The 24,821-nt window shown below is 39.4% G+C and overlaps 1 protein-coding gene across 1 annotated transcript; it reads right to left on the bottom strand.

Moving 5' to 3' along the window:
• Positions 1–1,194: 1,194 nt before the first annotated feature.
• On the bottom strand, positions 1,195–24,788 carry LOC139607507 (leucine--tRNA ligase, cytoplasmic-like). Its single transcript, XM_071460420.1, has 32 exons — positions 24,669–24,788; positions 24,203–24,324; positions 23,693–23,780; positions 23,473–23,553; positions 23,009–23,146; positions 22,319–22,480; positions 21,851–21,963; positions 21,547–21,610; positions 20,979–21,067; positions 20,600–20,825; positions 19,996–20,083; positions 18,992–19,068; positions 18,614–18,667; positions 18,303–18,443; positions 17,615–17,692; positions 17,300–17,385; positions 17,077–17,142; positions 16,845–16,927; positions 15,499–15,637; positions 14,692–14,904; positions 13,897–13,954; positions 13,430–13,493; positions 11,946–12,129; positions 9,992–10,082; positions 9,558–9,698; positions 8,303–8,443; positions 6,784–6,894; positions 6,439–6,549; positions 5,034–5,138; positions 3,854–3,949; positions 3,412–3,544; positions 1,195–2,355 (listed from the first exon to the last, which is right to left on the bottom strand). Exons 1-32 carry the CDS (start codon positions 24,672–24,674, stop codon positions 2,150–2,152), a joined length of 3,555 nt encoding a protein of 1,184 aa, XP_071316521.1. The 5' UTR covers positions 24,675–24,788; the 3' UTR covers positions 1,195–2,149.
• Positions 24,789–24,821: the final 33 nt, after the last annotated feature.

Genomic DNA, 24,821 nt, shown 5'->3' with positions numbered 1-24,821 from the left:
GTTTAAGACCGGGCTTTGGCTGGGCCACTCAAGGACAGTCAGACACTTGTCCTGAAGCCACTCCAGCGTTATATTGGCTGTGTGCTTCGTGCCATTGTCGTGCTGAAAGGTGAACCTGTCGCCCCAGTCTCAGGTTGCATGTACTCTGGAGCAGGTTTTTTTTTTTTTTTTCGGGGACCTCTCTGTATTTGGCTGCATTCATTCTTCCCTCAATTCTGACCAGTCTCCCTGTCCCTGCCACTGAGAAGCTCCTTTATGCTTCGCTACCATTGGGATGATATTAGCCAGGTGATGAGCATTGCCTGCTGTTCGCCAGATACAATGTTTGGAGTTCTGCCCAAAGAGTCCAAATTGTTGTCTCATCAGACCAGAGAATCTTATCTCTCATGTTCTCAGAGTCCTTTAAAGGTGCTATATGTAAGTTTTCGCTGCCACTGATTGTGGTTTCTTGATGGGAGTGGGTGATGGTGGTGGTGATAATGGTTGCTTGCTGACAGCTTCAGCCATCGTTACATTTACAAGGTGGTTACGAGGTTAGAATACGTTCTCTGGGCAGCGCTAAGTCTTCATCCCTTTATGCTGAACTGAGGGCAGACTGGACGAGCAAGCTGTTATGAGCCTTAACTCAAAGATATGTGTTAATTACTGACTTAGGCGCTGAGAGGTTGGTTTATCAAGCTTTAATTTCCAGTCTTTGTGCTAAGCTGTGCTAGCTAGCTGTTGGTGCTATCACTGTATTTAGCATGCACACGTGGTAACAATCTTTTCATCTAACACTCATCAAGAAAGTGAATAAGCATATTCCCCAATAGGTTAAACTTTAAACTTTCTCAGTATCTTGAACCCAATGGTAACGATATACTTATGTTTTATTCATTCAGTCAGTTGAAGTTTATTGCCTATTCCATCTCCTTTTCATACTCCGCTCCATGTCATCAATACATATTGCCTGTAGGTGCTGAATTCTTACAAACTCAAACCCCTCACAGCCACAGTTTGCAGCTACACATCGACCTCATCAGAAGCGTGCTCATACAGAGTCCGCGCCGTCTATGCTATAGAGGAAAAGATCCAACAACTTCCCCAAAGCATCAACACACTCTTGAGATGAGTCTCATACTTGTGGTGAACACTTGTCTGAGTTTTTTTCCTTAGAAGAAAAGCACAGAGCAGAAAGAGAAAAAACACAGAGGCTGAATATTTCATAGGTTTTTATTATTTCTCTGGAATAGCACAAGTCAGACACGTGCCATCCATGGCTAGAAAATAGGAAAGCTGTCTGACAGGCTGATGAAACACGAAGGAACGATATACCTCACCTTCGATGTATAAAACACCACAGCAGACACATTACCATCTATATGAAAACAACAGGCATTCAGGCGGGTGCAGGAGCAGTCTCATTTTATGTAATAACATAAAATAACTGGTTGGTCAGCGACGAAATAGGACATGGTGGTAGATGTTTGTTCGTTCCCTTTCATAAAAACACATTATTCAAAAGCTGCATTATACAAATAGTTACTTATTTATTGTGCGTGATGCTAAACAGGAATAATGACCCATGGGGAAAACTTACAATTTTAACCTGACAGAAAATGAAGAGAAAGAACAGAATACAAACCCTGGTGTTATACTCCCATCTCAAAACATGAAAAGAACGTTTCTTCACACCATTAAAGAACCTAATTTAGGTACCAAGAACCCAATAGTCTTCAAATTTTATCAGTGGGATAGGGTTACAAAAACCGTGAACCACCTCTATTTTGTCCAGACCAAACCCAGAACTGAATGTACTACAACTGTATGAGATGTTTGAAAAAAGGAAGCTAAAGGCAAACTGTTCAGGTCCCATTACATACAGAAATTCCCTGAGGTCATATTCAGCAGTGACAAGATGAAGAATGAAAACTCAGTGACAGTGAGTGGGAGAAGATCTTTCAAATCGAACACCAGAAGCTGCAGCAAATGGTGCAAGTACAGAAACTGAAATTATAAAACGTGCAGTTTTGAGTCAGTGGTCTATGGCTTCGACTCAAAATGCCCATTTCATTATAATATTTCATGATTCATTTGAACCTGTCACAAATGATTTACTGCTGAATGTGTCCCCGTGTGCCTGCGTGTGTGTGTGAGAGTGAGTGTTACTCTAATGAACCAGATAAACCAGAGTGTCCCCTATGTCCACAGTGAGACCGTTGTCAGCCACAGTGACTCTCTTCTCCTGCAGATTGATGTTGAACACAGATTTGTTAGAGATGGGCAGTTTTCCCTGTTCCTCCTGTCCCAGGATGGGCACCCGGCGAGGTCCCAGCATGGGGTCCTCATACCTCATCAGCTTCACTCTGGACAGGTCTAGTGGAAGAGAAGGATGCAGAGTCAGAGAGATCAGAGGTGAGGTGAGGTGAGGTGAGGTGAGACAGACAGAGGCAGAGGCGAGACACACCAGAGGAATCAGGCAGGAACAAGGAATGGCACAGAAAATAGAGGACAGAAGGAGAGGATGAAGTGAAGGAGGTAAAGTGATGAAGGAGACTGAGAAATCAGAGCACAGAGGGGAGGAGGAGTTATAGGAGAAAGGAGAGGGGTGACAGGGATACAGACTACGAAGCAAACTGGGTCATATATTGAACAGCTCTTACATAAACTACATAAACTACATTCTGCTTTTTAAAAATCTGCCAGCTTGTTAAATACTAAACTAAAAAGATAATGGGGAGCAATGGAAGGAAATCCTCTGAGAAGGCAGAAAGCCTGATGGTAATGTAATTAGTGGAATGTTTTCTGAAGTTGCTCATGAAGGGTGGTGGTGATGGTTATTCTGGCGGCACACTGGTAAGAGATTTGCCTTCTCTTTTTTCTGCCCGTATAGAATGGGTGTACATTAACCTCACATGAAGCACACAGCTTGGTTCTTCCCAGCTCTAATGTGACGTCAACCACTTTTTGTGAGCTGACTAATCAGTAATAAAGGAAAAATGCCACCTTTACTCCATGTGGGCACTTGCTATATCAACATCACAGAAAAGCACAACCATTAACGTGATTCAAAAAGCTAGCAGTAGGTGTTTTTCTGGTCACAGTGCCTTACCCAGACCCTGTGCAAAATGAAGGCAGATGGGAAAAATGTAAAAGGACCGGAGGGATGACATGGACAGATTCAGCTGTTGAACAACGATTACATAATGCGTCTTCGTCAGCTGAGCCACCAGCGCGTGTGTTGTACTTTCTATTAAAAAGCTTAACCCTTATGAACCTTGATCCAACTGTTCCGACACATTTTCACCTAAAGCAAGTAAACATTTTCATCATCTTTGATTATAGCATTTATTTTTGGATATTAACAATCCCAGTTTTGGTTCCTAAACATAGTTAATGAATTTCTTCTATATATTCATTCATCTTACAAACCTTTGATGAGTCTGTTGACCTTGGCTAGTCTACGGACGATGCTGTCTCTGCTGTCCCCCTGCCTGATGTCAACCTTTGTAGCAAACATGCCGTTGCATGGCTGAGGGTTGACCAGAGACACACACACTCCAGGCTGGGTAGACAAAGGGAAGAAACAAATGCACAAACACACAATTAAATGCTGATTTGTGTGTGCAACAACCACTTTTTTGATCAGGGACACAAACACTGCTGCTGAAGGGATGCACACAGTCGAACAAACACCTACAGAGACAAGCGCGCACACATGCAGAGCAAATATACAAACAAAGAGCAAAATGAGATCTTAAAAGCTGACAAATGGGTGACTGAAAAAGAAGCTGTCCTCTAACACACACTCACACACTCACACACACACAAAGTCTGCTTTGAGAGCAGCCAGCACACAGCCAAAAGCATTTACCTCTGATCTGAAAACACAGAACGGTTTCCCTGGGCAACAGTCCTCCTTCACTTTGTCGTCAGCCTCAGATGCAAACAACACATCTATCTGCTCCAACTGCAGAGGAGAAACAATGTAATGGAAAACACAAAAACAAAACACGATAATCGGCTGATCAGTCCGCTCTACCAGATAGTGTGTGTACACAGGTGTGTTAGGTATGTACACTGGCAAACGCTGGTGTTGTTAACCAAGCTCCTGCAGTGATCAGTGACTTGACATCTGGCTTTGTACTAATCAGTCACATATTCCCAGTCAGGGATGGTATTTCAGTGCAAGAGTGCACAGAATAACCAGAAAACTACTCTGCCACTGCTGATGCCAACGGCGGATTAAACTGGTTTGAATTCAACAGAGACCAGTTTTTACAGGGAGGAAAAGTATCAAAATGTCCATAGAGAATTCTCAAACCACATAAACCACTTCTCTGCTGACTATTCATATTATCAGCCATGCTGTCTCTCAAAGGACAGATTCAGTGGAGCCGCACTTCGATTGAAGCCCGTTCTCAGTGTTGGTTTGTGAGGTAGGTAATACCTTTTTTGGTCCTACATGATACAGCACGTTTCTGTGTCATTATGCCTTTTGTGCAGGAATTCATCTTTAGCTTTGATCGATCAGACACATGGGAATTGGTTTCAGGGTATCACTTTGACATGAATTATGTACAGCTTTTCTTTTCTGTGCTGGTTTGACAAACATATCTCAAGGTTTTAGTTTTTGACTTGGCTAAGCTTCTGTGCAGACTAAAAGTATTAAAGGCTTTTCTGACTGACAGCTGAGCTCAGGATTGTCTCAACTGACTTTTGCAAAAGTAGTGAAACTAGGCTGAGGTATTTCTGAGGAAACCAAAATGCTGTAACTGCATGTTACAGCTTGACACATGCAGACAAATGGAACCTAATCAAGAGGATTTGGTTAATTGCTCATATTTGGGAAGAGCTGAGATGTTGTGTTTTGCTGCTTGTGTTGTTGTTGAGCCTCAACAAATTTATTATTACACTGCTACCCTTCTTCAGCTCTAGGCTCACAAAAATGTAGACCTTTCAGGTGTGGTTTTGGTTGGTTTTTTTTCCCCTCTCAATGGAGTCTGCCTTAAATGCCATGTCTAATTTGAGGACTAATGGATCACAAAATGCACCTCCAGAGAATTGGTTAAGTAGACCAAGTTCTCCATCAGAACTGCCCGCTCATCAAACTCCAGCTCCAGATCCAACACCCTGGGCCCGTTCTTCTCCAGGTTCTCCTGCAAAACACAAAGCAGAACCCAAATAGTCAGAATCACTGAGACACAGATTTGAATGATGGACATATAATTAATAAATAATCTGAAGAGGTTAGCCTATTCTGTTTTAATCAGCTAAGTTTTCTAACACATTAGCAATTCGTAGAATATGAGAAAACCTGATATTTCATCCACCTACTACAGAAACAGGTCTTGGTTTATAATTCAGCATAATGCAGAATGTTCATTGTTATGCTGATGTTGCCACCATGAGATTATTAGGAAAAAAGATGTCTGAACAAAAGATGCCAAAATAAACCATCAAACAAGGATAGAAAACAACTTGAAAGCTGAAAGACCAGCTTGAGAGACACGTCATGGACAAACACAAAGCTCATCATGACTATTTATTAGTTTCATTCTGTTTGATCACTGCAGTGAAAACAGCAACACCTGAACAAAGCCCCGGGCACCTGGGAGATGAGACATCTAAAATTTTAATAAGCATCGTCTCTCTGATCACTTATTAGCGACTAGACCTTAAGTGTATTTATACTTACACTTAACTGTAGTGAGACTTTCATGGTTTTTCCTGTCGTTTTAACCATCATGTCCTGCCAGGATGTATTTACTGAACGCTGCTATTAGATTGAACGAACACCTTAACTAGCAGTGGTGCAGTTTGCAATGTGAAGTTAATATAATCTGCAATGTAAGGCAGCTAAATTGTGAAAGGCTGGAATAAGAATTAACAAAGACACATAGACCCACTGCCAAGTTGTTGCCGAAAAAAAGAAGAAAAAACCCACCTATTTTTAAATTTTTATGAATGTTGCAAACAAACATATGAATAGACTGAGATAGCCTATCAAACGGGTGTTTTGTACTCTTTCAATCAATAAACTCTGCAGACCAAGTATTCCTGCAATTTCTTTGGCATTTCACTGTAATACTGTTGTTCAAGCTGTTCTATCATATTGGCTACAGTTTTGCCATTGTTTGACACAAAGAGGGATTAAAAAAAAAAAAAAGAGACAGGATTTGAAAATACAGACTCCAACATTTCAACAGAATTACCAGGGGAGACTTTCGACCAATCAAAAGCAAAGCTGCATGCAAACACAAAAGATAAGCCACCTTACGGACATAATGAGTAAACAGCTTCTTAGAAGGCAAACAACACAAAAACACCAAAAAGCTATGATGGAAAAAAGACACATAAAACGACAAACATGCATTCATTATTATTATGCCCCAGTTAGAGGTCGGCAGGACACATAAACACGACCATACTGTCACCCCCCAACTCCTCCAAACGTACCTTGATCATGGCCACAAAAGGCATGACTCTCTTCATGTATTTCTTGAGTTCAGGCAGGGCTCCCAACTCGCTTGCTATCACTTTGTTGTCTGGAAGGACCCCGTTGTTGTTCTGGACAGACACCAAGGAAGAAACAGGAAAGACATGCAGATAAACAGAAAAACACAGAGAGAGATGTACTGTTGGAAAAACATCATAACTTACAGGATCATTTAAGACACAATAAAATACAATATTTGTGAATAGCACATCACTAAGCTATGGACCTCTGTATTTTAGTATATAACATATGTAAAAACGTCCATATGCTGTGCATGAATGTGGGGTTGTGTGTTTGTTTCTCACCTTGTAGTGCTTGCCAAGCAGGGATAAGGCACTGTGCTGCCATGGAGGGTAGCTCTTGGCTACGTAGATGGTGCAGTGGGAGGGCTTGGCTGGGGGCTTTGAGTCACCTTTCTGTTGGAGGAAAACGGTGTAAAAAGGAGCATTTCACATTCATCTCATTTATCCCTATAGTCAGGTAAACGAGACTTTGATGGTTTGGCTTTTACTCAGAACAGTGAAAGTATATATTGTGTGCGTGGGCGGCCTCAATAGGGAAGCAAACTGTGTGTTTGGATAAGCTGTTTTTCATGTGCGTGTGATCTTCTACAATGAAGATGGGCATTTGTGAACTTATTTTACGTGACAGCTGTCAAGTCTACTCTGGTCCTGTACGGTATGCGTGCCTGTTCGTGTTTCCATTAATGAGTCTTGATATGACAGTATATTACCACTATAAATTAAACATAATGAAAATTAGAGAAAGGTCTTGAATAGGTGTATTATGCAAAGAAAAAACATTTAGCCTTTTCAGCAGCCAGTTATACAGTCTTTACTGTATCAATGCCGCTGACTCCAATTTTGGCCTTATTACTTGAACTGAGAATGCATTTAGTTGGTGAAGAACGTCGGAAGTCTATAAGTTGCATAACAAAAACAACATTTATTTACAAATAATTTGTTTTAAATATATAGTCTTTTGCACATTGTGTCTTGTATAATAATGGTCATGAGATGCCTGACGCTCCAGCTAGGGGGAGGCTTGAATTAGAAACTTTTTTTCCAACAAAATGTATCGGCCTCCTTACCATGCATGTATGAAAATGCTATTGCTATCATGATAAAAAAAGACAGCCTCATCCATCTTTCCTGTTCTCCTCTTTTCCCAACATCTCTCCATCTTGCCTCAACGGCAGCAAAACATTTGCAGCAAATCGATAACAGCATGAGATATCGGCTATCTCAAATCTTGTCAATACTTATTGAATAGCTGAATCACTAGCCTTCCTGGTGTAAACACAACATAGACTTGAGTTGTACAATGTATTTAAAAGGATACAGGATGCCTTGGCAAAGACAGAAGGTGACAACATCAGTAATCCACGACTGCTGCATGCTGGACTAGGAGGCGGGACTGCTACCCTTTTTATATTTTATATAAGAAGATTTTATGCTGGATACTGGATTCAGATATGACAAAATACTGTTGAACCCCAGCTCTGCTTGTGGCTGCTGTTTACTGATATTTTCAAGCTTCTAATTGTGCTCCTGTTTTTTTTGGATTATTTTCTGCCTCATTGTGCTCCCCATGAATCAACCATGAAAGTGTTAAAAAATACCTGAGGGAGAAAAGACTCTAATACGTTGCCGCCTCAGATTCGATTACCACACTTAATGATCACTCCCAGACTTGTGTTGGATTTCATAAAAACTATTAAAAACAATGCAATCAATATTCATTTTCATAGTTGCTTGAAAAAGCCATTACAGCAGTAAAGTAGGGTGGCAGTGAAGCATGTGAAATAACAGAGAAATATTTTACCTTGTTTTTGGGGGGAAGCATGTAAGCTTTGAATCGCAGTCGGAGGTCGTGTGCGGTCTCCATCAGGTACTGAGAGGACCGGATCAGAATCTCGTCAACTGGACCCACCACAGGCCATGATGCTTTCATCAGAGAACCGGTCTACCAGGGAGAAGAGAAAGGATTGAATGGAGGTGGGGTATGATAGGGGAGAGACTGTTGTTTGTGCCTTTTGGTTTAAAGAAATTTACTGTGTGGAGAGGAAAAACATTTCAGATGTTTGACAGGATTCCAACACCTTCTTAAAACATCGAATTCAATGACTTTTCAAGGACTTTCCAGGCCCAATTCCCTCAAATTCAAGGGCCCAACACGACATAGTTTGAGATGCAGATCAAGGTTAATTACTGTTACAACACTAAGACTTTCTATAATGAGAACTAGCAGGCTATATAGAAAAAAAGGTACATTCAATTACCGATGTCAATTTATGTATATTCAAAAACGTGCAAGGCCTTGATTTTTTAATCCCTCAAATGCACAAATTTGAAAAGGATTTCAAGGACCTGTGGGAACCCTGGTTTGAGGCCTATTGGAGGTTTTGAATCCTATTAAACTGCACAGCCAGTGGTCTCAGCATCTTCATGACAAAACCAGGCACACAGCACATTAACTGGGCATGTGTACAAATCACTCACTGCTGTGTGTACCTCTGTGCCCACTGAGTGCCTCTTAGCTCTTTAGCTAGCGGTGTTGAACACATGATTGGAGAAAAGACTGGTTGTGGGGCTTTTGTTGTTGCTAAGCGACAACTGAAAAACCCATCTACAGTGTAGCAGAACTCTTTCATATTCATAAATTTGAGTGTTAAAAATATTCTCAGCTGTCTGTGCTGTGGGGAGTGTGTGCATTCCTTTCATAGTAATGAAAGAAAGAAGCCCATAGTGTGGAGACAGGCTCCTGGTGGACATGTGCAGAGGGAATATGTGTGTGTTAGTAGCCATTTCACACAGATAAACAGCAGTGGGATCAGCAGCACTGCAGGGCTACATGAAGCCTGTATGTTTGTTACCTTGTTGATCCCAAGTGTAATCATGAAATGTAAATGAACACAGGGAGTTAAAATGTCTCTTTTGAGTGTATTTCTATTTTAACTCAAAGTATACAAGGGAGATTAACTCAAAAGACAAAAGTGAGAAGCGGATGAAAGTCAGATTTGAGCCCACCGTCAGAACATGAAATCAACATTATGATGCCAAATCTGTGTGTTTCTTACCTTGCCCAGCAGACCCCAGGTGTATTCACAAAGGTGTGGGCAGATGGGGGCCAGCAGCAGTGTTTGTCTCTCTATGAACTGGAAGACAAGGTCTCTGTGCATTCCCTCGATAGCCAGCTCACGGTACTTATCTTTGGCTGCCTGCATACACAGATAAAAACATTTTTAAGGCTTAAAGGTCATCATCATAATCACTGGTTATTATGCTTTTCCTGCACTATCCCACATCTTATATTCAATCCAGTAAATTCACCACATCCTCTGGATGAACATAACTCAAGATTTGAACCTTGAGTTATGTTATGGTCTAACTATTGTTTAATCCGTCACTGACATATCCATAATATCATCTCATAACATGAAAAAATGCTTTTCTTTGAGATATAAGGACGATTAAGAGAACACTAGAGAGCATTTTTCTATCTTTCATTTACCTGGAACTCGAAGAAGCCACTCTTTAGAGCCTCCTTGTACATCATCCTGTCGTAGTGCTGCTCTGTCTTCAAGATGCCTGCATTCATCTCACTAGAGAGGACACAAAACCCTTTCAATCAGTCGGCAGCTTACCACTCATGTTTCAGCATTGTACAGCACAGACTCAAAAAGGTCAGGATCTTCAAGGGAATCTAAACTCTGGAGGACCAGCTTATTTGTAGTTGCCTGGTGTCATTTCTTGCCTTGTGAGTGCCAACTGACTACAGTGTATCTTATGTTTACTTAAAAACTAAAATATCCTCCTCGCGGTTGTAAACCTCTGCAACTCAGATTGGTTTCAGATTACATCCCTGTTTATTCAGAGTCAGATAAAATATTAACCATTTGTGTGAAATTTTGTCATAAAAGTCTAGAATAATGGCTAAAAGGTTCATCCTTGAGTCCAAGTGAATGTTTGTACCAAATTAAAAAAAAACCCTCAAGGCGATATTACATTCACGAGGCCAAAACCATGTTTTGTGAGGGAACCGTGACCTTGACCTTTGATCTTTTACCACTAAAGTCTCATCAGTTTGTCCTTGAGTCCAAGTGGACATTTCTGCCAAATTTGATGGGATTCCCTTGAGGAGATCTCCAGATATTGCATTCACAAGGCCAAAATCATGTTTTGTGAGGTCACAGTGGCCTTGACCTTTGACCACCAAAATCGAATCAGTTTGTCCTTGAGTCCAAGTGGAAATTTCTGCCAAATTTGAAAATTTTAAATTCCTTCAAGGTGCTACTGAAATATCGTGTCCACAAGAATGGGATGGACGGATGTGCAGACGGACGGCCAACCCAAAAACAATACGCCTCTGGCCCTGGCTGCATAAACCAATCTGACCAGTGCTAAATATTTTTGCTCAGCATAGACAACAGCTGAAATAACTTGTACAACTATCAAGTAAATGATAATCAACAACAATTTTAATAATACACTGTTCTCTAATTTATTGATTTATAAGAGTAAAATTCTATTTCAGCACTAAGTCCAAGGCAAAGGGAGTTATTCTCTCCCACAGAAAACACCGCTCCTGAAGTGCCTGAAACACCTTGTTTGGCTTTTTCTCTGCAACTTATCTCTGTGACTGTGTAACACATTCACATTATGCCCTCCTACTGGCTGGTTTGGCACGCCCTCAAGCAAAGCTAGATAGAATGGAAGCCGAGAAAAGTTTGGTTAGTTTTAGCCCATTGCCATGTTGCCAGTTTTTTTGAATTGTGGATGTTCTTGCCGTCCACTCTCATATTCTGGATCAGATTCAGGCTCCAACATGTACAGATGGATTTGAGAAGCTGCAATATTAAATCAATTATGCTTTCAGAACCTCTTCACCAGTAAGAGGATGAGGTGGCGCTCACAAGCACATGGTGCTGCCCTGTGGCAGGCTCAATAAAAATATGGAGCTGGAAATTAATATAATAGGTCACCTTTAAAAAATAAATCCTTTTGGTTTAAATCATAATTTAGACACTAAAAGACATTGGAAGATGACACTTTGAGCTCTTGGTTTTACAATGAGTCTTTTTCCTTATTGTCTGACACTTAATAAACTGAAATATTGATAAGAAAATTATATTATAAATTAATTTATATATGGATTTGAAAACTATATATATATATATATATATAAAAATATGGTTATTTCAAACCCATTTTTCTGTTACTACTACTTAGCCATTATCCATACTACTGCTACTAACTATTTTTTCTTTCAATCAACAAATAACCTGTTTATTGTTCAAGTTATCAAGAATCAAATTTACCTCTATATAGCCCATCTCCAATGATTTAAAATCCCCTGCATATAGCCTTTCTTAGTGAGAATACTGCACCTTAATAATTTATGTGAGCTACTCAGTCTTGGTACATGTCAGTCTACACACCAATTCTTAATGAATTCCTGCATCTACCTGGCAAAGACTCGATCGTTGAAGGTGTCAGCAGGTCCTGTCCTCAGGTTGTTCTGGTTGGCAATCATCTCCTTCACCCACTCCACCCAGGTGTAGAGGCGCAGGATGCCAGCATCAGCCATTGTTTCTACAAAGTTTGCATCTTCCACTGTATCACCAGCATCAGCAAGAGCCAGACGCATACCTGAGAGAGGAAACGAAGGGGTGTATTAAAACAGCAGGAACAACAGAATAGCTGCAGTATAACATGTTCGAAGTTGATTTGTAGTTCATGTTTTGGAGCATTGCATTTGGGATTTAAATATCCAACTATATGGGTCCCTTGATCCTATGATATACATACAAGCACTGAACATAGCCCTTCTTTTCTCTTCTGCAAAATATTTTAACAAACAGGTGAAGTTCACAGACTTAGCAGAAATCTCCACAGTCTGAGAAAACTTCAAATACCCAGCAGACATCCCTCCAAGCTCTTAGACAGAAAGTCAACTTAAAAAGTATATCTGCTGTCAGGCTATGAAGTTCTTTTCTCCCATGGTAGGGCAGGTTCCACAGAAACAACAGACACATCTATCCATTATTCAGCTCTTTCAGAACATGAAAAACAAAGCAAGAGCAATGGATATCAGGGTTAATCTGTGCACCATCCAGGCACAGATGAAAAAAGAGCAAATAATTATAGCTGGAAAATAGAAAACATAACAGAAAACATATGTAGATAAACAACTTTCTCCAAATGAGTTACTATACTAATTATGCCAAACATGACCCCACCACTAATATAAGGCTTTAGTTTTACATTACATTTTCAGAAACCAATTCTGCCTCTGTACATCAAGTCACATTCTTGGTTTCTGAACTCCTCAGTGAAAATCTTGTCTTCCTCTCATGTTCCTATGAATATTAGATTTTTAGAGTTGATACTTTTCCTCTTTCCTCTGGAACATGTTCCTGTTAAGACACCAGCCAATTGACCATCATACATTACATGACAATTCATGACTGATTAGAACTTTTCTATTGCAATAAAGCTGTTGCACATTAATTAGTTGCTTCTGGTTGAGAGAGCATATTGGATATACACTGCCTTACTGGTTACACTTTGATTAAAGCACACATAATAAAGTATTATACTAAAGCTCATTGCTTACAGTGCAGCATTAGAGATCTGACAAGTACAATGGCTCATGGCACGCAATATCAACACTTCAGCTATCTTATAAAGACAGGGCACTTTCTAATTATCTTCACCCAGGGATAAAAGATGTTTATAGTATAATCAAGTGTAATGGCCCATGCACTATGAAAACACACTGTAATCAGTTCTAAATGTACACCTGATGTGTTTTTCTCTATGTTTCAACAAAACATTACAGAGATATTAAAAAAAAAAAAAACAGAAAATCATGCGAGATGGGGAGAGAGAGAGGAAAAGATGAGACAGACGACTTGGGGGTGAGATAAATCAAGAAAAATGAATGTACCATCTGCTGAGAACTTCTCAATGGCTTGGGTGAGAGTGAGGAAGTTTCCAGTTGATTTGGACATCTGGTGAATGGAAAAACAGATGTTAGCAGCCAGAGTCTTTCAAGTATGCCCACCTACACAAGTGCATTACAAAGCATAGAGGAGTAAAACCATTGAGTCACAAACTGTCTGTGTTTTAATCTACAACAAAGCAAAACAAGTGCAAATCAGCAGCACAAACCGTAATTCAATTTTCAACAGCATCAAACACGAGTTGATTACTAGGACATGAGAAGAGCAGTTTTTAAACAAATAGCTTTGCTGCAAAATATAACAACACTTTTTAATGTTTCAGATATGTCAGTCAAACAAGCCAGACAAAGACCATTTCCTCTTGAATTATAGCCTTAGAAACAAATATATATTTTTACATATTTTGTTCTAATAACAAAAAATACTGTATATTCATATTCATATTTCGCACCTTTTCAGAGTTAAGGAGCAGATGTCCATTGGCTCGCACTGCTTGTGGCCACTTCCCACTGTAGACGAGACAGAATGTTCTCATTAGTGTCATATTCACCATCACCATCGTCATCATCAAGTTTGCTGCTCACTTTTTTAAAATCAATGTTAAATCTAATATGTTTCCACTGAACAGGGTGCACTTTGTAACCTAGGTTTTGAAAGGTGCTAAGTGATGTCTGAGTATTTATACTGAGTTATTGCAATGCAATTATGCAATTAAAAACACACAAGGGTGCCAAAACCAAGCCAGTGTAAGACTGAACAAATGTCAAGGGTGAGTCTAAATACAATGTACAGTTGTGAGCTTTGGGATGTGGTGGTGGGTGAATTTTAACTTTGTTGGACTGTTTTTCCCCAGTTTACATTCTCTCTGCTAAGCTAAGAGGCTGCTCTAAGCAGTAAAGTGGTATCAATCTTCTTGTGTTAAATCATAGTAAGAAATTGAAGTGCATTTGCCAAAAATATGTTATTTCCTACAAGTCCGATGGACTGTTAAAGAACAGTCTGAACAAGTGGATGATAAATTAAAAAAAAATAAAAATCTGTAAAGCAGGACATTATTAAAATAAATAAAATCACAATCATACTAGAAAAACATTCATTTATACTTACATTCCTCACAAACAGATGCTTTCCTTAGATCTTAAATCTCCTACTGTTGTCGTTGCTAATTATATTTCATGATACAAATCTAGCCCCTCGTTTATTGACTCCAGTCCTTTGTACATGTCAGTCAAGTGGGCGAACTCACTTGTCTTTGGGCCACATAGCAACATGGTTGTACAAGTAGTATGACAGGTGGTTGGGAACCAGGTCTTTGCCAGACACACGGACATCGACAGGGTACCAGTACTCAAACTCCCTCCTCAGCTTCTGTAGATGCTCTTTAGGGATGTTTGTCTTGGGGAAAGGAGATGTCTTAAAGAAGATAAAGTCCCACACCTCCCTGGTCATCTGCTCTGGCCTGTGGGAGATACAGAAAAAATGAAAGAATGGAAAAAACAAGGCTCAAGGTTAAAATGAGGGATGTACTGGGCTGAAATGAGGCGAGAAGACACAATTAAAAGCTTGTCTGTGACTGCTTTTGTGTCATGCAGTGTTCGACAGTGTTTGATTTCTCTTTGCCAATCTGGATCTGGATGCTGAGGATGAGATTTGAGGATGCTTAACTGAGTTTAAAAAAAGAAAAAAAAAAACCCCCGACTGTTTCTGAAATGCTGCATTTGTCATTCAACGCATGGTATATTGACCTATTTATTGTTTTATTTCATGGATGAATACCGTGCAACAAATTGACTTAAAAAAAAAAACCCCAACAATGTCTGAAAGGCAGCACCTGTCATTTGAAATGATTTAATTTAGTTATTAAATCTGAGTCTTTTCTCCCTCAGGTGAATCATGTTTGAAGGCAGAAAGAGAACGACAAGAGAAAGTATAATAAAAGATAGAGAGCAAATTACTTAGGGTTTAATCATTGTGTATTCTGGTGTGTAGACGTGTGTGTGCTTGTGTGTGTGTGTGTGTGTGTGTGTGTGTGTGTGCGTATGTTTGTCCATACTTTATGCCCAGTGGTGAGGCTCCTTGTCCATTGAGCACACCTCCCTGGAGAAGGTGGGCTACAGTGTAGTAAGCCATGTAGATGGTGGAGTCTGATAGAGACTCAATCAGCCACTGTTCATCCCAAGGTAGCCGCGTTCCTATGGTAACCAGGCGACGTGCACAGATACAGACACGCACATAATCAGAAAATCCAGTGAGAGAAAGACATGCACATAATCATAACAGATAAAGCGAAAGAGACACAAAATTATGTAGAAAGACAATTGATGTCTCCTCTGTATTGACACAATCTTTTGTTGCATTAGCCGCCTTGTCAAGCTGGTTACAAGCTGGTGCCAAGAAAAACACTAACACAATGGAATAAGTCCCGGGACTATGTGGGTAATCCGTGGCAAACAAGCTGAGATGTAAATCTTTATTATCAAATAAACTAAACTCAACTGAACCACAAGTGGTGGACCTGTTGTTTTTACAGACACCAGCAACTTCTTTTTTTTTTTGCTTGAGCAATTCATTTTCACATTATGTGGTCTGAGCAAGATTAAATGTGAATTAACTTGCTTTACTTTGGTGTTACAGAACACAATGTCCACATCATTATATTGTTATTATTTTTTAATATTATTTTTTTAAAACCCAAAAGGTGTTAGGTTTACAGTCTATACACGTTGTGACTGGAGTAATGTCTCTCTATGCCTCAATGATTTTTCTTTATGAAAAAAATTAAAACTTATACAACTTTTCTCTGTGGTCATGTTGATCAGAACACACACTTTCTTCTTCCTCTTCTTTGCATTGGACCTTTTAGTGTATGAACTATTTTATGCTTCCACAAGCAAGACAGAAATGAAAGGAATCTTCATAACCTGTGCTTCATGATAAAATCTCTGAGCAGCATATCAGCCTGTTCATGTGGTCAGCCTGTGCTTCATGTTCTGAAAATGTGTGGGGAGATTTCTACAGTAGGAGTTTACAACAGGCCTAGACTGTACTGCACTGGCCTGGACTGTATGCCAGCTGGCCTACAGTCTACATCTATTCCTGTATGAGTAGAAAGGCAGACTGTTGCTGGGTGCTATTTTTTTTTTATCATCAGTCCTCTGTCTCCATCTATAGACCACTAAAATAACCATATAAACATCAGTCATATGCCTGTTCAAGGTCCTGTTCATCTGTGGCTGGGTGGTAAATTTAATCCTAATACATGAAATAAATAATATTTTGATTGAGACAAAGATGAAAACATAATCAAAACTGTAAATAACATTACAGTTGTATGGGTAACCCGCATAAACATTCACTGTGGTCCCGACACACACAGACACACTAGAGGAAAACGCTCACCGAGTCCATAGGTTCGAGAGCAGGCATGCTCCTGTAGCCAGGCCAAAGTTGCCTCAAAGTTTCTCCTGGTCTCTTCACAAAATCTGTGGTGTGCCAAATTACAAAAATACACACATATTTCACGGTAACACAGGAAGTGGATGCAGTAATTTATCTTTTTTTGATTAATTACAGTCTGTAAAGTCATTAAATTTGCATAAAAGAGGCATTGCAAAGGGGGTAACTGACTTACGTTTCCAAAGACTTGAGGGCTTCATTGGCCTGCTGCTTCCACTCAGCATCACCATAATCCAAATACCTGAAAACCAAATACAACATTATCTTCAATCATCTCTTTTTTTGTTCGGCCATAATTCATGAAAAGTTTAGCAACCAGCATGCTCCTTTTACTAACGAACACACTTTATATTATAAAACTTAAAGATGGTTATGGTGAGAATTGAGGTGTTACTTACCACTGGTCACAGAGAGCCACGACACACTCATCAGCTGAGCGCGACATCACTTGTTTTTCTGGCTCCATGTAGATCATGGCCTCACCCTGTGATAGGTGGACACAGGGGAAACAACAATGAAAATAAAAATAAAATCAAACTGCTCATCTCTATCATACTTGAATCTAAATGCTCTGCAATGGCGCAGAGACAGAAAAAAAACACCAAACACAATTCAGGATCAAGTCAGGATTTTAAGTTGTTCTATATATGTCTATATGCTCTATATATTCAAATGTTACTTGAATATACTTTACTCTACAGATAATGTCTCACCTTCTCCACCATCATCTTCTGGATGGGCTTCTTGACGTCCTGGACCTTCTGCCCCTTGTAGCCATCAACCAGCATGATCTAAGACAGGAACACACAGAAACATATCATTTACACTGATGCATTTCTTTCACAAATCTGGAAGCTCTGTCAACAAGAAGTGGGCCAAGTCTCTGCAGTTTACTCTGCATTCACAAATGATCATAAACTGCTCAGTTGGAAGACACATACTCAGTATACACATATGAAATGCACTCCTCTTGGTGTGCTGCTGCATCGCCCCTTGTTGATTCTGCCTACATTTAAGTTCTTATCTCTTTCAGATTTACAGTCTACTGACAGTGAAAGCAGCTGACTTTGTAAATTCTAACATGACTAATGTCATAATGTTGTGACAGAAAATTAAAAATCCTACGCCACATGTCTCTGTTTGGGTTTCCTGTTATACAAATTCAGCATGCTCTTAGGCACACTAGTTGACAGAACCTAACTCTGTGAGGGCAACACATAGCTAATAGCCAGCTAATGAATAATTTAGTCTAGCCTTAATGTGTGAATCTCTTGGTTTGTGTCTGGGAGATAAATCATATGAGCTTCAAACCTTGATTTGAATCCACAGGGGGGTTTGGAGAGGGGCGGCATTTTGCTCTTTTTTTTTTTTTGTAACCCATTAACCCCTACGTCGACTCACCCCTTCATAAAATCCTTTCAGGTAGACTTTCTCCTTGGCCTCAGCCAGCTTCTCCTTGTCATTCTGGCTCTGGATTTTCAGCTCATCACAAACCAGAGGAGCTGACAGGTTCCCGTAGCCTGGGATATCTATGATTGGGACCTGACATGCGCATAAACAAATAACAAAAGCACACACACACACACACAAATTAAGACTGCGTTTACCGACTCAGAATGATTTTTCTTTTCACATTTATGTCTTCTTTATAAGAACTGATGTGTTCAGTGGAACCTGACTGAAGTCAAACTGACTTTAGCAGATCAGCTTACCGGCTCAAAAGGCAACACCATCTTGTCCTCGATTCCATACTTCTCCCGCAGAGCCTTTTAGGAAACGCAAGTATTAACAGTAGCATTAATAAAATCTTAAATGTAGCACGTACTTAAATAATACATGTCTTTAAATGGTCACATTTTCTTTCCTCAGAAACCTGCAATGTAGTCCACCTGAACTTAAGCAATTAGCATAGCAGATTAGTTTATAATAACAATCTGTTATATCATCTAATTAAATACATTTCCAAATTGCATAAGACATTTCATTAAGGTTCTGTTTTCTGTGAATCTCTGCAGCAGGCTTAATTTGAGCAATAAAACCTCTGTGGATGGCTGCATTGTAGTTATTTAGTTCCAGGTTTGTAACTTCACCTGTTTTTTCTTGATGTCCCTGAGAGCAGCGATGTCATCAGGAGCATCAGAAGGAACACTGGTAACTACCCCAGTACCTGAGGGAAAGGTAAAGAAGGCAAAGGCCAACACATAAAATGTATTCATGCAAATCAGGGAGTTTTGTTTCTCAGGGATACTGTAATTTACATAATACAAATTCAAAGCTATGAAATGTACATTGCCAACACATTTCTACAAACTAATAAACTGAGAGGGAAAGAAGTAAACCTGATCTGTAAAATGATAAATGTTGACCCAGATTCACCTTTGCTCATTGCTGACACACCAGGCAGTTTCTTAATGAAATTATGACATTTAAAATTAGTCATTCAGAGATTCCAATTAAGGCTATCAACAGGACACATGAATACAAACAAGAAAACTACACCCCTGGAGCACAACACACCAGAAAAATAGGCAGGACTGACTTCTAAGAAAACAGAGGAACTATGTGCACAATTATATAAATTTATATCCTTACAAATGTTCTCCCTCAGGCCAAAACAGCAGTAATTACCTCCATCCTTTGACATCACAGTGCAACACATAAATTCTATGTTAACTTGGCCTGCTATTTTGAGACTCCTCAGTTTCCCACGCACCCCACTAAGAATATGATTAGACAAGGAGGAATAAGGGATGAAGCACAGTGAGTAAAGTATTGCCTAAAACTAGAATAAATTATCTTTATTTGAAACACAGATATAAACATATTGATACATTTCAAGAGTTTTTGTTGGACTATTCAGCAGCTAAAGTTCAAGTTGGTACTTAAGAAAAGAGTGCAACGCACCTCCACTCAAGAGTATTCTGACTGCTGAGCAGCACTGGCAAAGAATCTAACAACAACTACAAACAACTACAGCACTTTAACCAATGTGACTTTATTCTGCTTTACAAAGCCATTTAAAGCAAATCTATAAACACAACCTCTCTAGATGAATTAATCTCTTTGCTATTTTCCTCCATATCTTGACTCGTACCTTTGTCCTCCTTGATGGTGAGCATGGGCAGCGCGTAGATAATCTTATAGGAGGTGAGGGGAGCACTCAGGGCACAGCCAAGGATATCCTACAAGAGGGGAAAAAAAATGATAGAGTCTGAGTTGTTAGATTCTTGTAATGTATTGCCAACCTATCTGATCCTGCTCAGAAAATTTGGCTGACCTATTTATTTCAGAGGAACAGGTAGAACAGAGGTCCCTGCAACAGCTTTATTTTTTGGACATTTAGAGGCAGTGGAAACAAGATGGGAACACAGAACTGATAAATCACTTTTTAAGTTGATGTGGTGAACTTGTTGGCAAAGGATCACTTATTTACACATCAAGTAGGTCCTTCAATAGGAGTGACCCCCTTCCCCATTACATTGTAATTTGATAGATCATTATTATAAAAATATCAATTGTACCACTTTAAAGGAATCAGTTCTGCAGCTTGTTCATACCATAGCCATGAACATTTAACCTGCCAGCTGTCTTCACATGGCAAACTTACCAAACTGGTTTACTGTTTTTACATAGTGATAGTTTTGGCCTTATATTATTAGCTTGAACTGAATGAAAACAAATAGACAAAAAGTTAGTACCTGTCCCAGTATTTCCATGATCACTGGCACCACTCCATTCTCCTTGGTGAAGCCCTGGAACGACATGTTCCTGGCAGACCTACTGGTGCAGATGAAGATGTCTCCACTCGTTGTCTCAAAGGCAACATACTTCATGTCGGGCCTCACCCAGCAGTTGGTCTGACCGAACATGGTTTCTGGTCTCAGAGTGGCAGCCACCAGGAAGATGTTTTTACCTTTCATGCCACTGTGGGGACGACAGCATCAACACTTTACCTCTGTCTTAAATCTAGAGTTAGTGGTTTTGTGTTTATTAATATCAGAATCACACTAATGTGCAGTAGTGTTCTTCCCAGTCAGAGTTATTGGTAATAAGTGTTCAGTGTTTGTTATTTGTTACCTGCTGTAAAAGACTTTGGACTTGAATTTAGCTGTGTACGGCTCAACTATCTTCATCTTGATGAGAGTGTACTCCTGAGGTCCAACTCCCTGCAGGTGAGGGGAAAATGTTAGATGAAAGAAGAAGAACTAAAAACAGCTCTCAGATCAGCCCAGATTCAATGTGAAAGAACAGGTTTTAAGGATTTTGTTGTTTTTCCTGATATTGTAGGATTTTGTGCTCACATCAGTTAAAAAAAAAAAAACATTTCCAAAATTCAATATGCAGAATTTTCTTCATCCCTAGTAAACCTCAGGAACAGGCAAAAATGAAAATCAAATAAAATCACTATTGATTCAATGGCTGAGTGTTTTGAATGTGAGGTCTGAGGTAGTGTGGTGCATTTGCAGTACAATAAAGTACAATAATTTCAAGTATAGGCCTACTACACAGAATGACTCAAAACTATGACAAAATTGTGAGAACAGTTTTTTAAATGTTTATCATAGGACACACAATGGATTACAAGTATATCACAGTTTTGTTTTTCACAACTAATTTATTATTTCATTGAGTCAGGTAAGTGTACCTCTCCTGTCTGCCTGTCATGGTCCATGCATGGCTGCCCATCCCTGGGGGAGTAGATGGTATACCTGCAGAGGTGTCAAGGACAGTGACGTTATGCAGCTAAAAGAGCATGAATACTGCAAAATCAAATTAAACTGCTGTAGACCAAAAGGCAAACTTTAAGGTCAGTTATCTTCAAAGGTCTTTATTTAAAAGTTCAAGTTTGCTTTTAATCAATGAAAATAAATTAGACTGAGAGGGACATTGCCAGAGCACCAGTAAAAAAAAAAGAAAAAAAGATTCAGAAACCTCTAAAACCATCTCACCTTTTGCCAAACTTGATCTTTTTTCTCTCCTTCAGTGTGACAAACTGCCACCTGACAAAGGAGTCATAGAAGGGGTTCACATCTGTGGTGATGAATGAACGCCTCCAGTCCACCTGTCAGGTGATAACACGACACCAGGATTTAGGAATTGATTTTAAATTAATTTCTTAATCTAATTATCCGTGGGGTCATAAATCCGGGCAATTTTATCTTAAGTATCAAACAAAACATCACTATGTGCATGTCATGAGGGTTATCTAGTGTGTGCATCTTAACACAGATGTTTAATTTGCCTCCATGATATTCCATGATGGCCCAATAGTTGACTGTATTTCACTCCTAAAAAAAGAACGTGAATCAAAGCACACATTTACTTGCATATTCGATCATATATAGGGTCAGATACAGGCAGATTCAAAACAAAAAGAGGTGGTCGTTTGCTTGTGTTAGATTATTATATTTAGTCACCTTGACACCCATCTGTTTGAGGTCTTTAACAGCCAGAGGAGGGAAGTAATCCAGCCAGTGTTCAGCATTGGCAAAGCTGGCAATGTCCTGGTCATTCAGGCCCAAAGACCTCATAATGTCCCACTGGAAAGTGGAGGATCCAGCTTTGGCCGCTGCTTTACTCTAATAGAGGAAAAAGACAGAGTTGTAATATTGTAAATAAAAATGAATGCTTGTGAATGTTGAACCAAGCATTATGTGGGTAACAAGGGAAAGAATAAATCCCATCACAGACATGTTAAAAAAATAAAGGCCTGTATCTCTATCCAGTAGGTTTAGTACTAATATTTACTCAATCTCATACAGTTAATTTAGATTCAGGATAAGTTGTTAATATGGCTTATCAGCAAATACCCAGATTTTTTCAAGGAACACATAATCTACACTAATTTTAGCAAAGCAAAAAAAAAAAAAGAATCCACCTTTTACCCATGCTTTTTTTTTCTTTTACATAGTTTAAATTAAAACTACATATTGTTTAAACTACAGATTGCATTTTTGATTTTTATCCAGTTGTTAAACTTTTTAATGTATATATTTTCTTTTACAAAAAAAAACAAGCTCTAGTTGTTACTAACAAACCATACTCTAAATTAATGTTGTTCATCCCTATGCGGAAAATGCCACCAATCTGCTCGGTTGGATCCTGACCTTCTTGCCCTTTGCTTTGTCCTTGATGATGATTTCATCAGATGTCTTTGGCTTCTCCTTCTCCTCTTCCTCCTCATCTGGAAACTGTGGAGGGTTTCCATACAGCTCCATCTCTCTCTTCAGCTTGTCTGCACAGGCCTGATGGATACAGTATGGATGTATGAATACAGAAAATTACTAAACATTGATAAAGTAGAATGAATGAATACCACTTGTCGTTTTGTTTCCTTTAATTGTGCAGAGACATTAAGAAAATAATGTGGTTGGTGACAACCTGCACATTGTGTTTGTTGGATGCATGTGTGTTCTTAGATCATGTGTCCTCATAAAGAATCTATGTTGATGTTTGTTACAAGGCAACATCAACAATGATCATACCTAAAATGACCTCTGTACCTCATTTAAATTGCACAAATAACACTTCATGGACTGAAAAAAACAAAACAAAACAAAACAAGACTCACTTTGATTGGCATTCCTGTGCAGTGCAGCCCAAATGGGAAGAGGCACTTCTTCCCTCGCAAAGCCTGATAACCAACGGCAAACTGCAAGAAAAAGGTTGAACAGCAGCAACTCAGAGACCAGTGATCATAAGATGAATATCTGCATCTCAAGTATCTGTCATTGGTGTAGATGGATGAAGTTCGTTTCTCAGTGTTCATCTATGTCTGTGTGCAAACTTACCTCACACTTTGACAAGCTGAACGTATGGCCAAGGTGCAATCGGCCGTTCATGTAAGGGTAGGGGAAGGTGACAAAGTACTTGTTTTTGCTGGAAGAAAAAAGAAACGATCGCTCAAAATATGTATTTAAGACCAAAAGGATTTGATGTCTGGCATCTTTTTTCCAAGCAAGGTGCCTCAATACAGGAAATAACACCAGACTCAAAGGCTCACTCTACTCACACAACTAAACGGCATAGCTTGTTTCTTCAACACCATCAACATACAGTCTACAACTGCATAACATACCTACATTATTACATTAAAAAAAATTGTTTTACACATAGTTGCATCAGGGAGAGGTCAGTATGAGGAAATACACTTGTACAAACTGCTCTGGCATTCCCTGAGTACAACTATATGAAATACTTCCTTCACCAGTGGTCTTACAACTGCATACAGGACTATTCCTGCACATACACACACAACATAGGGTGCTCCCTCATTATAGCAACACTGGGCAGCTACTCACTTTGTGCTTTCCCCAACTGTTGTGGGAGCATCTTGCTCAAATGTCCTCTCCTTCTCCCATTTCTCCTGGATTTCAAGCTCGATCTTCCTCAGAAAGTCCAACTTTGCTGTTCCTTTCCGCTCCTGGAGTACATTAACGAGCAATATGAGAGTTAAAAAGCTAGTACAGTGATAGCCACAAGTAAACTCAAAACAAATTCCATAATAAAAACCCCCATGTTGAAGGAACTGTTAATACCCGAAAAAAAAATAGAAAATAATGTTAAACATGTTTTTAATAATAAAACTGTAATCTCCAGATGAGTCAGATTTCTTTCATGTCTACTTATGCAGCTGTCTCGAGAACTAGCTTGATAGCTAACTTAGCTAATAGCTAAAGTAACTTAATATAATGATATAGCGTAACCGCTGCCTCTACATCCGCATTAACCACTCCAAACTGCAGAAAATTAGAGCATTTGACCTACCGTCATTTTGACCCGAATTAGCCGCTATTTACAAATCCGCAGAAACAGTTTCCAGATTGACAAGGGAGACCCACGCCACCGGTGCCTGGCTGACGACACCCACTGACAGATTCTCGCATGGGTTTCTGGGAAATATAGTCCGTAGAACTTTAC

The sequence above is a fragment of the Trachinotus anak genome, unplaced genomic scaffold, assembly GCF_046630095.1.
Source record: "Trachinotus anak isolate AG129_WGS33_773 ecotype Australia unplaced genomic scaffold, CSIRO_AGI_Tana_v1 ptg000024l, whole genome shotgun sequence".
In the NCBI taxonomy this organism is placed as follows: Eukaryota; Metazoa; Chordata; class Actinopteri; order Carangiformes; family Carangidae; genus Trachinotus; species Trachinotus anak.
The sequence above is the reverse complement of the archived record's forward strand: the minus strand, read 5'-3'. Positions and strand labels throughout refer to the sequence as shown.

Excerpts from the sequence above, each read along its gene's own strand:
- LOC139607507 (XM_071460420.1), bottom strand. Across the intron at positions 23,147-23,472 it reads GCACAGGAATGCCAATCAAA|GCCTGTGCAGACAAGCTGAA; the intron begins GTGAGTCTTGTT and ends TGTATCCATCAG. Across the intron at positions 2,356-3,411 it reads GGTCAACAGACTCATCAAAG|ACCTGTCCAGAGTGAAGCTG; the intron begins GTTTGTAAGATG and ends CTCTTCCACTAG.